General features: G+C 32.0%; 2 protein-coding genes across 5 annotated transcripts in view; one reads left to right on the top strand and one right to left on the bottom strand.

The window, feature by feature from the left end:
• Nucleotides 1-8173, bottom strand: part of IA-2 (tyrosine phosphatase IA-2) — a 14417-nt gene extending 6244 nt beyond the window's left edge. For 3 of the 4 annotated variants that reach the window (XM_017899871.1, XM_017899874.1, XM_017899873.1), the window contains exons 1-6: nucleotides 8027-8173; nucleotides 7001-7332; nucleotides 5479-5574; nucleotides 973-1026; nucleotides 813-873; nucleotides 227-358 (exon numbers count right to left, since the gene is read on the bottom strand). In XM_017899871.1, the coding sequence (XP_017755360.1) occupies nucleotides 227-358; nucleotides 813-873; nucleotides 973-1026; nucleotides 5479-5566 (335 nt within the window). In that variant the 5' untranslated portion in view covers nucleotides 5567-5574; nucleotides 7001-7332; nucleotides 8027-8173. Of the gene's footprint in view, nucleotides 1-226; nucleotides 359-812; nucleotides 874-972; nucleotides 1027-5478; nucleotides 5575-7000; nucleotides 7333-8022 lie in introns of all 4 variants that reach the window. The other variant, XM_017899872.1, reaches the window with a different exon arrangement.
• A 1499-nt stretch (nucleotides 8174-9672) lies between these two features.
• On the top strand, nucleotides 9673-11656 carry LOC108547386 (ribosome biogenesis protein WDR12 homolog). Its single transcript, XM_017899887.1, has 9 exons — nucleotides 9673-9740; nucleotides 9878-9963; nucleotides 10042-10252; nucleotides 10332-10472; nucleotides 10560-10735; nucleotides 10808-10878; nucleotides 10957-11203; nucleotides 11274-11406; nucleotides 11476-11656. The coding sequence occupies exons 1-9, from the start codon at nucleotides 9673-9675 to the stop codon at nucleotides 11612-11614; spliced, it is 1272 nt and encodes a 423-aa protein (XP_017755376.1). The 3' UTR covers nucleotides 11615-11656.
• The last annotated feature ends 5326 nt before the right edge of the window (nucleotides 11657-16982 follow it).

Raw genomic sequence — 16982 nt, 5'->3', positions numbered from 1 at the left:
TACTAAATATTTTAAAGATTACAAAGATCAAGGTACTTCCTCACAAGAAATTTCGAAGAAACATCAAAAGATGTTAAAGCAAATATGTATTGACTTCAGCAGTCATTAGTCATTTCGAGCATACAATCTACTTTTAGTAAAATTCTTATTCACATTCATATACAATTTTTCTTGGTGCAGTATGTTATAAATTTTGTCTTTGCTTTGTTTATAATATAAATCGTACCCTTTGCGGAAATTGTACAAGGACAGTTGCATGATACATTGTGTGTAGGAATGGGACCACTTGTATCCACCGACTTGCAGCCTCTCCAATTGCAGTTTTAGTAGTTCCAATTCATCGACATTGAAATTATATCTAAGGGAAAAAAAGAAAAAATGAGAACAATTAATAAACTTCAATTAAACAGCTTTCTTAGTTTATGAACACGAGGTTAACTGCTTTACTTAGACAAGCAGTAGTGCATATTTTATTTTTGTAGCACGAAGCTAAAGTAGAGTAGTTAGTTTGTGGTCAGACAGTAAAGAGGGACTGCTTCTCATAAAATATAGTATTAATTATGGTTCCCACCTATCAACGTGAAACACTCTAAAATATTTATCGAAACAAATTTTTCCTATTTTCCATTTCAACATGATTGAGCTCTTCAGGAATCAAATTGATCGATTTTACATTTGTTATAAAATTATCAATTTTATCATTAGAGTACACGATTACTGCCCGACTTTCAAAAAAATAAATTTTACATATTTAATGCAAGTATTTTATATTATAAACCTTTTTTTAAAGATTCGTATCGATAAGTACTTACTGATAATAGCTTTCTTCGGGTAAGTCAGTGTATAGCGGCAAACATCTGCCAAACGCGAGATCTGGAATATTAAAATGAGAAATCGAATTTTATCTCTGCTTTCCGTATCAAGTGCTGTTGATTACAAAATTGAATATTTCGTTGTTCAATTAATAATTACCATTGTAACATGTTTCTGTTTGAGGATCACAGAGGCTCTTGCTGAACAGACACCCTGAAACAGATTTAAAGGCATCAATAGGAGGCTGATGAGGCTTTAATTAACGTGTTTTATAAAATATATTGCATATAAATTACAACAGTGTTAACTTAATGACTACGTATAAAATATTTCACTTGTTGAACCCAATATGAAGCAACAAAGTATATATCAACAAGTTCAAGTTTTAAATAATTATTGCTATCAAATTTTAAACCTAGAGTCAGAGTATGTTTGGAAAATATCATAAATTTCCTTAAAAATTTTTCACAAACTTTATAAAATCTATCGTGATTGCGATAAAAATATAATTTCGAACTTCAAATATAAAGATCTGTAGCATATTTTCCTGGATCATCGACTAACAACCGGATATATTAACATTTCATAATGATGTAAATAAAATGTCACAAACCATTATTATTTCTGTTCGTAACTGATTGACGTAAATGATTACGTCATAATAGTATATGGCATGTTGTCCTACTGAGATCGCAATGTATTTACTAATTAGAATACCAAGCATTTCCCACTTTCGTTCCGTAGCTGTACGGTCGCTTAATCCTTGATAGGGGTTGAATAATCAAAGGAAGATACGTTTGTCAATGTGCCACAGGGAAACGTTAATATCTACCCATTAATCTTATTCCATTAAAATGTATTTACTCTGTACGAAACTTTGATGTTAGAAACCTTTGAACATTATAATTAATTATGTTACATCAGTCGTGTAAAGTCTAACACTAAATGCAAAAGACGAAGCCTTTAATATACATTCTATAGTACATACGTTCATAGCATTTTCAAATATCGTTTCAATATTGTATATTACTAAATTTTTGAACTTAATTGTACATTATCTTGATTATCAAAAGTGCAACAGTAATTTTTAAGTTATAAACTGCAGTATATATAAATAATTTCAAAGTATTTTCAAGCATTGTTCAACTGTGGAGAAAGACTTAAATTTCTTCTTCCGATAGGATCTCATTATTCCTTAAATAGGCAATACTGAACAGGCGGGTAGCGTTTCATTTCCCTTGTCTTTCATTTCGAAATCGAGCTTCTCCGTAAATGTCACTGCGTTAACTATGCAAAACTAAGCTTAACAGATGTCTCTCTTAATTATAAAAGATATTTTATTATAAAATATACAGAATGACAATGTCCAATTGTCTAGATTCACTAAACTTGACGACTCAGAAGATAGAAAAGTATTGCTTCGACGTTTTAAATTTACCTCGATTTAAATAAAATTAGGTAAAAATGATACTTAATTATCGTAAGAAGCAGGCACCTGTGCCAGTGATAGAGTAGAACATATGTACTATGCGGAGTTGATAAATTGGCGTGTGTGGTGGTACTAGAGCAAAGAGAAACTACTAATCTATTTTACTCGCTCTATCCATCCTTACTTTGTTTCGAACAATGGCACGTGTTGATATATAGTAGGATAGGCAGTGAGTAATTATTCTTAAAGGAATTATGGGACAAAAACGGTACATTCCGTCAATAAAGCATCTCACTTGATCTCGCAACGTGAATACCTCTTCTCTATTATGTAATTCTATAGTATTAACGACGAAATTAGCTAATATCAGAAACGATAAATATTACTCTATTCTAGCTGATCAGCTAGACTCACCAATACTAGTACTGATATTTTACCACAAATATGATAAAATTCGTGTAAAATGTTAAATCTTTTCCTAGAAATTCTATAATAGATGTCGTTGAAATCTGTTTTACAATAGACTTAAAATCTCGAGGCTATTATATGTTGGACTTTTACTCTTGATTCCTATAATAAAAAGAAACGTACTTGTCAGGTCTAAGTACTCATGTAAAAGTACTTTTGAGGTACTTTTATATAATAAAATTCACGTAATGAAGCCAGCGAAATAGTTCCAAAAGATCGAAGAAACAAATAAGGATAAAATAAAAATGTAACAGAATATTAAAAAGCAAGGAAATATGATAGTTGCCTAGCAAACAACGATATATTAACGGTAAGTAAACGGTAAGTAAACGGTAAGTAGTAACGGTAAGTAAACAAAGGAACACCTTGAAAAGAGGCAAACAGTGAAGAGATACCAGTGTGCTGGCCAAAACTGCGAGAAATCGACGCTGAAGGAGCAAAGCAAAATGCAAAATCGTCAAAAATGACGAAGCAAGAAGAAAGTAAAAAATTTTGAACCGACAACGAGAAGAGTGAAAGGCAAAGAGAATGACGAGGATGGCACTTGTGGGTGCTCGAGGGTCTCACTAGTAGGTGGAAATGGATCCAGGGCAAAAGAGAGGAAGCGAGTTTGCAAAGGCGGTGGTCGCGTGGGATGTACAGCTCGATAATCGCCGGGAGCTCGTGGGCGAAAATCGAACTCCTGTCGTCTCCTTTTTTTCCCTTTTCTCCTTTCAATTCCACCTCGTGAAGGAACAAATTTTTCAAGGTCGCGAGGTAACCAAAGAGGTTTGTACAACATTGCCTACCGAGTATCTTATTATTAATGCGAACAGTCGTCACGGTGAGAAAGTATAAAAGTACGACGGAGACAATGATAGAAAATCGATGGCAATCGAATTTCGCGAACGTGGCCCTTGGATGGAGAAAATAGACATCGAAGAAGCGATTGCCATCCGGGAGAAATCCTATTGCTGATTTTCCTTCCCTTCTTGCGATCGATCGAGTGGAAACTCTTAGATCCTGTATTTTCTTCTTTTTCTCTTGGCTTTTTTCCTCTCTTCGATAACGTGATATCTCATAGAAAATTTTTGTTTGCAGATCTGAGGACACAAGGGTAATTCTTTTTATTTATTAAAGGAAATCGCTTGAACAGATTTCTTTATATTCGTAGAAGATTTTAAACGATGATCATTTTAATAATTCTAATATGGATTGGATAGAAGTATGTCATTCTGACAGGTGCTATATTTTCCCGTGTGAAACGAATTTGAAGCTTAACGATCGCTTCGTTGGCATTTCGAAGAATGTGTTAATCGCGTTATTTTAGAACTCTTGCTTCGAATAAAAAGAGAAAAGGAATGCTCGAATGAACTTTACTGGTAAATTGAATTGTTGCGAGTTGCACCGTGGAAGAAGTTAAGCAGATGCAAATAAATTTCACGGACTTTTATGTTACCATCATCTTTCCTTAGAAGAGGCAAAGGAATTAACCGAGTTTCTAATGTTAGAAAAAATCGAGTAGCATTAGTGTATTTTTCATTATGTCGTAACAATTCACGACTCACAAGTTTGTATTTGCCCATTGAGTTATTCTCGAATATTTTTGTAAATTTTATTCAATCGTTAAATGTTCAAACTTCTCAAACGTTGAATCTCGAAAAAATAAAATAACAAGATTTCAAAACGTAATAAAATATACTGTAATCAGTTTCTGGTATCTGAATGATTATAAAATATAAAATATTCAGTGGTGAACTTTTTTAATTTTAACTTTAAAATGTCCTTAATTGCTTTCCTTTTGAAAGAGATATCTTTGAGCGTCTAGAAATTACCTGGAAAGTATTCGTTAATCAATAACTAAATTGTACACACAGGCATATGAAACTCTTGTCTGAAATGTTACGATTGTGATAATAATTTCGCACATTATTATTGAAATTTTAATAAATCTGCTGAATTTCTTGGAATAAACTTTGTATTTGTAAATATATAAAAACGATATAAATAATATATGTATGTACGATACATCAAATATAATTAACAAATTTTAATAATAAATATTATGATATAATAATACGACAGTATAATAGTATCATCGACTCTTTATAAAAATTGCGTAATTTTTAATAAAAGAACTTTCCTAGCAGAATATTGGCATATCATCTTATTCCCATGGTATTAAATTAACTTCCGAGATATATCCATCAGCAGATACGTTTTTTATCGCCAGAGGAAGAGAAGGGAAGATAGAACAAGCTGACCGAAGAAATGAAATCTTCACAGAACTATCGATCACGTCGCAATAAAAGGTCGACATGAAAATATGGTACTCAACTTTTTCCAAACGGAGGTATGAAAAATATGAAATCAAGAATTTTCATTTATCCCCTTTGCACTTTCAGTCCGTAGCTGCGTTTTAATATCTAATGTTCTTCTCTTGTTAATGCTCTTATTAATTTTGCAGCATGATAGAGAAGGAAAATCTGACGTGGGTTATAATAGCATAAAAAAGGGGCTAACGGTGTAGTATAATCGAATAAAGCAGTTATTGTGAGAGCAAAAATTCATCTTCTATGAAGTAATAATTTTAAGATATTGTTTTAAAAATATTTGTAAATATCTTGTAAAACGTCCAAATTTCGGTAATAATAAAATACCAAACCTATTTGAATTTGTTATTTTATAGTTGTTTTAAAGAATCTATAAAGTAGTTCTTCAGCTATCCAATATTCTTTAAAGAAAAATTGTCTTGATTGGTAGAATAATCATAGATCGTTCGTACTTACCAACGTCACCCTCACCCAGAATTACGTGATAAAGGACGAAAAGTACCAACAGCTCCGAGCCTCCACGCCACCACCGTTTACGACCCATAGATGTTCCTATAATCGTTAAATTAATTTAGTTTCATGTCCAAGAGAAAGCACATATATATTATATTTTTTCAATCTTATCCTTATGATAGACAACGTATTTTTTTTTAATCAAGAAATAGAAGAGTAGCTTAGGTGGAAAGGAAGATAAATTACAATAACGTAGTACGGTGACGGAGATCGTAAAAAATTATCTCTTTGAAGTTCATAGTTCATAGTTCGATTGCCAGTTATTTTCATTAAGCTCGCTCTTGCTAATGCTTTCCTTGGTTAATGAAAGAGAGTGGAACTTCATTTTTAATAAGATGAAGCAAAGAAAAGGAAGGGAGAGAAAGAGGGAGAGAGAGAAAGAGAGAGATAAAAAATAAGTGGAAGATTAAGTTCTATATATAGAAAGGGAGAATATGTAATTACATTTTTCTATAGCTATATCTTTCTTTCTACGAATTTATACATTCAAAGTAGTTTTTCCCAAATGTTTAACAAACATATAAATATGTTTGTAGTTACTATTTTAACTATCTTAATAAATGTAAAATCAGAATCATATTTGAAAATGTAAAATTTATAAAAATGTGCAATAAAATATTTAAAATTGCAGTCACCAAGTGTTCATTGCCGACAATTTAATTCTTTAGTCGGAAATAATCTAGAATATATATTACACCATAAGAAATTGTATACGCTGTTTGGAATACGGTACAATGGCAACTTGTTGAAGTAGTCTAGTCGCCCATCTGCTTGGAACTATTTTGTCGATCGCAGTAAACCTATAATAAAGTATAACAACATACTATATCAAAATTTTCTATACAATCAACTACTATATCAATTTAATCAACTACTAGAATAATGTAGAAGTATTGTACCGCTTCATAAAGGGCGCGGTACACCTTTGCGTAACGATATGGGTACCTACGTTTACGCAATCATGGTGTACTCCGACAGCTAAACGATATCAGAGAGAGAGAGAAAGACAAATTACTGTTATCGGAAAACAGCTTATTGAAGCACAATGATTTAAAATTTAATCTCGACCATCGTCCTAATCGTACCCCAAGTAATTACACCAATCGCAATTACTATATCTATAATCTAATAACAGTTATTCTGTATTTCTTTCTTACAACCTTTGTCTTTCGTTCCAACAATATTTTTTGTCTATCTTTCAAATTAAAACGGAACAAGTTAATACCTCTCAATACTAATTGCATGCAACTATTTAATTCTCAACTTCAATATTCAGAATCAGAGAGTTTCTATTTCCTCTAATCCTCTATGCAAATCTCAGGATTCTGCGAACCACCGACCACGTCTAGTTATATAGTCGAAGCATCAGGTTGTAGTCACGTTCACTCCCCCTCCGCCCCCATTACTCCTGCGAATCTGTATGGCGCTTCATAGCGGCGAGAAACGTGACCCTTCATCGGCTTACCTGGGCGTGACACCTGGTTAGTTCGTCTTCTCAATCTTAATACATCCTTGCTGTGGTCCTTCGACCCTTGTGGTGTATCTACTGCGTTGTATAGAATAAGAAAACGGGATACGGCTGCTCGTTCGACGAATAGAGATAATCACCTCTAGAGCATCTCTTCCTCTGCACGTCCTGCTGTACCGCACCAGTGTAACCGACTGAGTACTCTTCCACTAAGAACGAGCAGCAGGGCATGCGTTAGCCACGGAATCGATTGCACCGCGCACATGCCGGCTGCCAGGCGACCAAGGATGTGAATAGTGATGGGACCAATACCCTCATAATATCTGGACCTTGAAAATATCAGTTTTCCTTACGGCGAATGCTTCCTGTGATATAAATTATCGTGATAAAGCGATGTTTGTAACACAGCTGTAATTCAATCTGAATTGGATTGTTATTATTGAAAGAAAATGTATAGTTTTGTATTTTTCGATCTAGAATGATATGCAGAACTATTAAATCAAAATATAGGATGGGAATGAAAATGTATCCCATAATTACCCACGGAAATTTGTTAAACTTATACTCAGTACAATAGTAAAAATTAATGTTTTAAACATATTTGAATTAATTATGAAATTTTTGCGGAATTAATGAAGAAATTTCTTACAGAATTTCTTATTTGAAATGAAATAATAAAATAATTATTAGTAACATGTGTTCAAATAATGTTAGTTTGTGATATTATATTATAAGCAGTATTGTTTTACACTAGCTTGTTGATTCCAATTAAAAATATGCTCTTTATACGATAATTGTAAATCTTCGTGTATATCAATTAGAATACAACAGTATCAAAAACTATTTCCCAAAAGTTATAAATCATTTATAAATTCACTTTAAATCATGAATCTTAAATACATGTTTATTAATTATTTCAAATATGTAAAAACATAATTTACTTTATCGAAGAGTATAAGGTCGTTCCCATCGCTAGAAAGGGGCGAGAAAGAAGTATAGAAGGAAAGAAATAACAATACCTACAATAATAGAGAAACAGCCGGAGCCTCTCGTGTAGCATGTTATCAAGAGACCGATATTGCTGCATAGCCTATCTCAAATAGTTCGAGAACTTTCAGCAAACTTTCAATTTAAAAAGATTTTTGCTCTAGATAATGTCAAATTACAAGATGTGTTCGTGAGCGAACAAACGCCTGCGCATTTCCCGCTCTGTTCCGCTTGTTTTCCACCTACTTTGTTGTTAAGCACCTGTTATTCGCGAATTGCGTTTCTCTATTAAAATAACTGAACATTGGGTTTCTTACATACAACCAGTTCTGCGCTGAAACAGAATAGAAGGATATCAATTAGATAAGAGTATTAGTTACTGAAAGTTAAATGAACTTAAGATTATTTAGCATAAAAATAAATTATAAATTATATAAATGTTTCATCACTAATTGTTTCTGTAGATAAGATCAATATCTCTTCTCATATTCGTAGCAATTATAATGTAATAAATGTAATAAATTTCTAAAGGATTTTTTAAATCGTAATGTAAATTCTCCATTTTCTGTACGCGTAGACAGAATTATATTGTTTAATGTTAACTGTTAACGTAATCTTTACTATGGCGATATTTTTTCTCGATAGATGGAGAAAGCTTTAAATAATAACTTTACGATTATAGAAGAAACATTGTATTTCTCTTATCTGTCGTAGGAATGGATTCTTATAATTTTATCCAAGTATCGATTAGAAACACTTGTTGCAGGGAACTTGAGCTCAGGAGTAATATAAGTCGTGACACCCATCCTCTTCTTTCATCAAGAAGACAGGAACAGAAGTAGAATAGTCCGTGATGTATCAAACTGCTTATTCGCTTGAACATTCCAACGCTTACTTTCTCCTGCAAATTATTGATCGATATTAATTCTCTACAAATTATAACCCACTTATTGTATTTGCTTTTATATTGTTTTTTCTAAATTGTGTGCTTTTAGACAATTGAAATATTTGTATTACTTACGTGAAATATAAAACGAATAAAATAACTTGTATTCTATAATTTAAAAAATTTAATGATAAGATAAATAAATAAAAATAACAAAATTATTACATATACTAAAGGAAACAACTATGACAAAAAATTTGAAAAAACAATTATATACATTTAAAAATTAATATTAAATAATTAAAAACGTTTATGTAAAAATCTAATATTAATATTTATTAATGCTATTTATACACATACTTGTTAATATCTATAACTATAACCTTATTAACTTTTACCTTCTAGATTATGATATATATGAAAGCCTATATTTTTATTTATTATATAAGATATATACTTTGAAGAATTAAAACATCATTAATTCAAGATTGTCACAAAAACCTTCACTTTACACCTTCTAATCTATCAAAAATGATCAAAAAGTACCTTCTTAATTCCATCAAAAGTTTTAGAACTAGACAAATAAACCGATATTTATAAAAAATTTAATTTTTCGATAACATGTAAAACAATATTCGATAGATGAGTATCGATTGTACGATATATCAATTCTGAAACATTCCAAGTAATCGATTATTACAGTCGATAGAAGCTAGTTTAAAATGTAGTGTACACGTGTAATTTTATTAATTCTCAATTCAAGTAATAATAAGATAGAAATTGTACAAAAACTGTAATGGCTAATACAAATATAAATAATAGTACTCCACAAGTACAAATAAAATTTCTTACCAAGCAAGAACAGTAAGTATTCATTCTAACCAATTTTTGTAAACTGCAATTAGAGGTTAATGTTTTGTATTTGCTTCATATAATTTGTAACAGTTTTATTATATGAAAAATATTAATATATATAATAAATGAATTTTTTTAATTTTTAGATATGCTGTTCCAGATTTTCCATTATCAGTACATATATCCATCGTACCAAATGAATTGAATACTCTTGTAAATGAACTTTTAAAAGGTATTGTATGATTTATTTTCAAATTAGTAAATTCGAGTACCTGAAATTCGTTCAGAAGGTAACCTGTTTTAATTTTAGAATCAAACGATATAGAGAATGATATAGAGTTTGATTTCTTGGTACACTCACAATTTTTACGTACTTCATTGATTGAGCACCTAGCAGAGAAAAATGTTTCTACAGAGGAAGTTATAACTGTTGAATATGTTGAAAAATACCCACCACCAGAACCTCAAGATTGTCTTATACATGATGACTGGGTATCTGCAGTTGCTGTTTGTGAGAAATGGTTACTTTCTTATTATTTATTTATCACTCAAATAAGTTATTTAAAAATTATTACTTTATATCAAATAATATTTTGATAGGATCTTAAGTGGTTGTTATGATAATACGTTACACATATGGACATCTAAAGGAAAACATCATTTAGTAATCCCTGGACATACTTCGCCTATTAAAGCAATAGCATGGATATCTTTGACTAGTGACACAGCTACTTTTGTTAGGTACTATCTAAAACTAAGAAAAATAAAATTAAATATTTTCAAGTAAGTCTTATAATTACTTTATTTAAATTTATTTATAATTTACAGTGCATCCCAAGATCAAACAGCTATAATATGGGATTGGAATATTATGGAAAATTCTGTAGATTGTATTCATGTATGTAGAGGCCATGAACGTGGATTAGAAGCTGTTAATATCAATTATGACAAAACAATGATGGCAACTGGATCATGGGATACAATGCTTAAAATATGGTCTACAGGTGAATATTTTACATAATAACAGAAAATATTTCATTTATAAAAACATATTTTACCTTTTTTTCTATTTTTAGCTAATCAAGATGAAAATGAAGATGGTGAATCCACTTCAAAAAGATTAAAGTCAGAACATGGCAAAACGAGGGTAAATAAATTAAACATAAATTAAATATTTTTCAACGAAAAAATAATTTATTATCATATGTATGACTATATTATGAAGGTACCTAAAAGAACAATGAAAGGTCACAAAGAAGCTATTAGTGGTGTAGTATGGTCGGATAAAGCCGAAATTATAACGTCTTCATGGGATCACACGATAAAAGTGTGGGATTCAGAACTAGGAGGAATTAAACACGAATTAACTGGAAATAAAAGTTTCTTCGATCTCGATTATTCTCCATTAAGCCGCACAATTATAACAGCGTCAGCCGACAGACATGTTAGATTATACGATCCAAGATCTACAGGTTTCGATCAAAATTTTTTTATAAATTTCTAATCATTGTGAAATACATAGAAATTATATTCGGTTTTTAGAGGGGACACTTGTAAAAACAATATTTACTTCTCATACACAATGGGTACAATCTGTGAGATGGTCACCAGTAGAAGAAAACCTTTTCATTTCAGGAGCATATGATAATGATATGAAATTGTGGGATACCAGAAGGTTTGATGATTTCCAATTCCATAATGTTCATTTTCAACATTGTATAATGATATAGGTTCCTTTTTACAGTCCTAAGGCACCATTATTTGATCTTTCTGGGCATGAAGATAAAGTATTATGTTGTAATTGGTCGAATCCCAAATTTATGGTATCTGGTGGTGCTGATAACACTGTAAGAATATTTAAATCGAAACATATCGTTCATTAATAATAAATCATTATTTTATAAGTTTCATGTGTAACAGAAAAGTGGAACCTTGTGTATAGTGCAAATTAATAAGAATAAGGATTTTTTTATCATATTTATTATACCCTAAATTAATGTACTCATCTAAATCAAATAGAAAATTTAATGTATCGTTATTATAAAACGTATTAAGTCACGAAATCATGTATTCACTGTAAAATAATCGAAAGAATCGGATCGAACTCTTAATTGCAACAACGTAACTTGAAATAAAATATATGAATGCAAATTGAGGTGATGTTTACAAAGGAATTACAAGTATTTTCGTATGAATAAATACGTCTACGAAATTAAAGAGACAAAATACGATCCTAACAAAAAAGTATTGAATGGCCTAAGAAAAACCTCTCAGCGTCAAATCAAAATTCGTACTTTTTTATTTCAATGAGTTCTTTTTTACGGCGTGTCACTTCTTTTTTTTTTTTTCCACTTTAATTTTACCCTTCTATTTTACATTATTATAAAACCACCACTTAATTGACAAAAGAGGAGATCTAGTAATCATTCTCATACATTGCCAGTACCTTTCGTGCGTTAATTTTTTTTTTTTATTTTATCACGATGATAATGACATTGAAAATTTGCACGAATGTTTTCATTAAATTTCATTATCGCATAAATTTCATTTATGTCGTACCTTTTTTTTTTTTTTTTTTTTTTTTTAATAATTTTGAATGATCTTTATTGCGCACAAATCAAAAGTATTTACTCAAAATAGTACAAATTGCATCAGCGTGTAAGATGTTAAAAATATTAAGAAAAAGACTCGTTACGTTCTTTTATATTACCAAAAATCGAACGTCAACTTTCCATAGTCTTATTACCTCACAAAAAACAATTCTATCGTCGATTAATATAGAGGCGGACGCTGGATGTATTATTACATAATTAGTTGGGATAATGTGGGGGACTTATTGTTTTAATATTACTTACAAAGGACAAATGTTCAGTCTATTGCACATGCTGTACTACTACATATTAGTAAAAGTATAATTTCGTTAACCGATGTTCAATCAAGAAAACGTGGTAGTTTTTGTTTTTTTCTTGAATTTTCTTCTATTTTTTCTTTTTTTAATTCTTTAAGCTCACTTTTTCAGTCCTAAAGAATATCAAAAAACAATCTGAGGATTTTATTTCCAACCTTGAAAAAGGCATATACAATAATCGTTACTTGATTCGATAGAAGGCATATCTTTTTTAGTGTTGGAATACGTGTAAATACAGTCACTGATTTTGTACGAGAGTAAGTTTATTTTACAGACTTTACATTTCGTTTGTTCGTTCCTCGCAAAAATGTTCGTTCACTCTTCGACACAACAAAGGAAAAAGAACGAAAATGAATCTATAGATATTTCTATGAAATTCAACGAAATTTAATATAGACGAAAGAGAAGTACAATGAAAAACATCTAAGAAGAAAAATTATATAATTAGAATTTGGGGATTCACTCTCTGTTGAAGACTTTTCATAATTGGCCTGCCATTATAAAAACTTAGGAAAGGAAAAGAAAATTATTCGAATAAATCCCCAAAACAGATCGTTTATTGATCAAAAATAAGGGATGATAATAATTAAGAATTTGATTCTTTCACTTTGAATATACCAAACCATACTTGTAAGTAACTCTAAAAACTGTTCGGTGCACGCTCCACATACAAAGTGTAAGAAGTGTGTAACGTTCAGAGCGTGCACACGCAGTGTGCAGTTTACAGTAACAGTGTGTCTCTGCAGTCTGTGTCGTGTCATAGGCAGATGGTTTTTTTAAAGTACGCATTATAAATTATGCATACAACCTACACACCACACACTCGTCTCGCACTTTCTCGCATCTCACATGTTTATTCGTGTACACTACTTATATCTCACGTTCTCTCTCGCGCGCTCTCTTTCTCGCTTTCTCTTTCTCTCTCTCTCTTTCTCTCTTTTTGTTTACTGTTTGTGTTTTCTCATTTTTCGTTTTTCTCTTCTTTTTTTCGTATTTTTTTTTTTTTCTTTTTTAGAAGACCCTATCTATAACCCCCACATTATCTCACACAAAGACTAGCGTTTTTAAACGATCCAAAATAAACTAAGGGCACTTTTAGTGGCGTATGCCCTGTGTTCTTATTCGAGTTTCATGAAAAATCTAATTCTGACCGTTGTTAAACTTTGTTGTTGTTGTTGTTACTTTTTTTCATCATTTTTATTACAGCACCTATCGACTTCTAATAGTCCCTATTCTTAACTAGCTATGACACACTTGCCTTAATCTAAGAATTTCATTACGTGCTATGCCTCGCCATCTTAAAAGTATCCGAGAACCTAATGTGTTCATTTTTATTTTTTTCCCCCTCCCTTCTTAATCCTCGTTTACGGATGCGAACTGCCTAACTTAATGCCCCAACATCATTTTGTTTCTTTTCTTTCTCTCCATCTCTATCTCTTTCACTGCTTTTTTCTTTTCTTGAAATTTACGGAATTTTTATTTTCATGTATTTTCATTGATTACACACCGCATAACAATTAATTATATTGTGGAGAGAAGAAACAAACAAAATTAAGCAGACGGTAATGGTAATTGTTTTTAGATAATTACACATGTTGTTTTGTCGTGCTGTGTTCATCTTGCGACGTAAAGGAAATTCAAACGCGACGACGGGAGCAAAAATGAAAACGAGGAATGGAGCGAGGGTGGGGGAATTTGGAGAACAGATCAGAAGAGATACGGGGAGGGTCAAAGTTAAAAAAAAAAGAAAAAAAAAAAGAAAAGGAGCATGAGGAGAAATGGAAAAATGTTCGTCTCTCTCTCATTATAGCTAAAAACCTATCTCGCTTAACAATGTAAAACAATGACTTAAAACCTCGGTGAATTTAAGGACTGTACAAGTCGAAGTACGATGACGCGCGTCACATATCGGGGCATCATCAAAGTCAACTCGGACTCGCTTTTCTTATCATTTTTTTTTTTTTTTTCGCTTAAGCCGACGTTCGACTAACATTACATTACTTTTTTTTGTTTCGTTACTTAAAAACATCCTACGTTTTTTTCCTTTTTATTCTCATCTTTCTACATCATCAGCCTACGACTACTAGTTGTGATCTAATCTAAAAAGAGGCTACGCTAGAAATTCTAGAGAAAGCTTACGGAAAGCAGCATTGCTTGGAAACATATGTTCCAAAAAGAGATTGGTTTCTTTTCGTAAACCACGCCCGGCCAGCCCAAGCACCCGACCCGCGGTGCGCAGCAAGCAGTCCTTACTATTTATATTACAGTAGATAATATGTTGTAGAATAATATATATTTATTATTAATATGAATAGCCAGTCAGTCTTGACGGGTGCGAGGTGCATAGGCTGAACGGTGCCTCGCCTGATGTGTCTTCTTTTTTTTTTTGCTTTTTTTAACAAGGAGAGGCAGTTGTATATATATCCTAACTATCAGCTAACTATCTACCTAAACTTAATCACTTAATTGATTACTTCCTATCCAAAATGGTACCTAGCCTATATATTCATAGTCAACACTAACTACACAACATCTCGCAGTGTCCTCTTTCTTCGCATGTTTTATACAATAGATTACGACGCATTCGCTCTTGTTTTCTCTCACTTTCACTCTCTTCCTTTCTCTCTTATTCTCGCGTTCTATCTTCTACCTTTCTCCCGTCATTCAACTTTTTTTTTCTTTTTACACACATTTTTCTTTTTATCTTTCGCTCTCGCACTTTCATTCGCCTTCTATCTTTCCACGTTTCTTTCGCTCGTTATCCCTTACATTCTGATCTTCCTCACTCTCTTTCTCTCCTCTCTGCCCGCTCTCCAGTGCGGCTCCGTATCTGCGGGAGCTGGCGTTTTATGTCGGCCGAACCATCGTTCTTCCGCTCGGTCAGCACTATAAAAATGCTGCTCTTTTGTTTTGGTCGTCACAATAATAATTAGTTATTTAGTACAAGTCTATTAGTAAAATTCTTCAAAATTCACTATTTAATCACATGTGATTTTTGTTGTCAGTCATGGTGACAATCGCTTGTGCAAACAATTTACACACTCGCAAATAGGTTCTCCCTTTCGCCCCTTTCTTTCTATCTTTCTTTCTTTCTTTCGTTCTCTCGCTCTCTTATTCTTTTTTTTCTCCCTTAATGCATGGACTCAAATCGAGTAATAATCGGTCTCTTAAAAAATAGCTCATACCACTTTTTTCATCTTTTATCTCTTGTCATCAAATCGTGATGTACCAAAATAAACTAAATATATTATTTACTTCAAGTCTCAACAGTGTAAAAATCTTTCATACTTTAGATGACGTCAATAATAGTAATCATTAATTATAATAATACAGCATATTATTGTAATATTATAATAATAGCTACGATCGCCTCTAACTCTATCTAACTACCTGCCCGCCACTTCGAGCCCAGAGCTCGCAATATTTGGTAGAAAGCTTTCTGCTAATCGTTCCTCGACTCGATCTAAGTCAGACAACGTGAAAACTGTGCCGGATGTAAAAACGGGCTTAGAGGAACGCAGGAGAGGAGGGTGATTTTTTTTTATCTTTTGTTTCTTCTTTTCTTTCTCGAGATATCACGTAGATTGAAATTTCTCGACTTATATCTTTATTACGTTTCTTTTTGTTTCCTCGCGTTCGATCCTCTCGCCTATCGTTCTGCTCCAGTCCCATTATCTTTTTCGTTTTCATTTGCAACGCGATTTTATTCGTTCGTTCGATATAATAAATTAATTTACACTCTATCTATCGTATTCCGTTGTAACAAGCCTACTCTGTCTCTCTCTCTCATTTTTTTTCTCTCGGGCGGTGTGAATTACTCTTGGTTTACAATGATCCGCCATTTGATTTCATTTTTTGTTCCTAAACTCCGCACGAACCGTACAGATGTTTCCGGTCCGTCAATCCCGTTAGTGGCAACTATACACATACAAAATCTATTCGAATTCGTAACCAAAAAACAAACGTAGTGATATTTAACTGGCTACAACGCAAAAACAATTATATTCTCTTAACTAGAAGATCAAAATTTGGCTCAAGTTTCGCATTTACATACCGACGTAAAAATATATTATAATATTTTTCAGCATATCCCTGTCTAGCGGATTTGTCTGAAAAGGCACAATTCTAAAAAAAATATCTGTATTCACTGTACAATTAAAACTGATATCGATTCGTAGTAACTGTACTCATAAATATAAATCCTCTAAAAAGTACTATGTTCCTTTCCTTCTTGTTACAATAATTACATATATCCTGAAGTTTCTTTTTCTTTTAGAAATAAAGCTTCATCTTTTTTTCTCTCTTTCTCTTAAAATCTTCACTTCTTTTTCGTCCATAAAATA

Source organism: Eufriesea mexicana, unplaced genomic scaffold (genome assembly GCF_001483705.2).
Source record: "Eufriesea mexicana isolate 0111107269 unplaced genomic scaffold, ASM148370v2 scaffold1018, whole genome shotgun sequence".
Lineage (NCBI taxonomy): Eukaryota > Metazoa > Arthropoda > Insecta > Hymenoptera > Apidae > Eufriesea > Eufriesea mexicana.
Note: the sequence above shows the minus strand (reverse complement) of the source record. Positions and strands in the feature narration are given on the sequence as shown.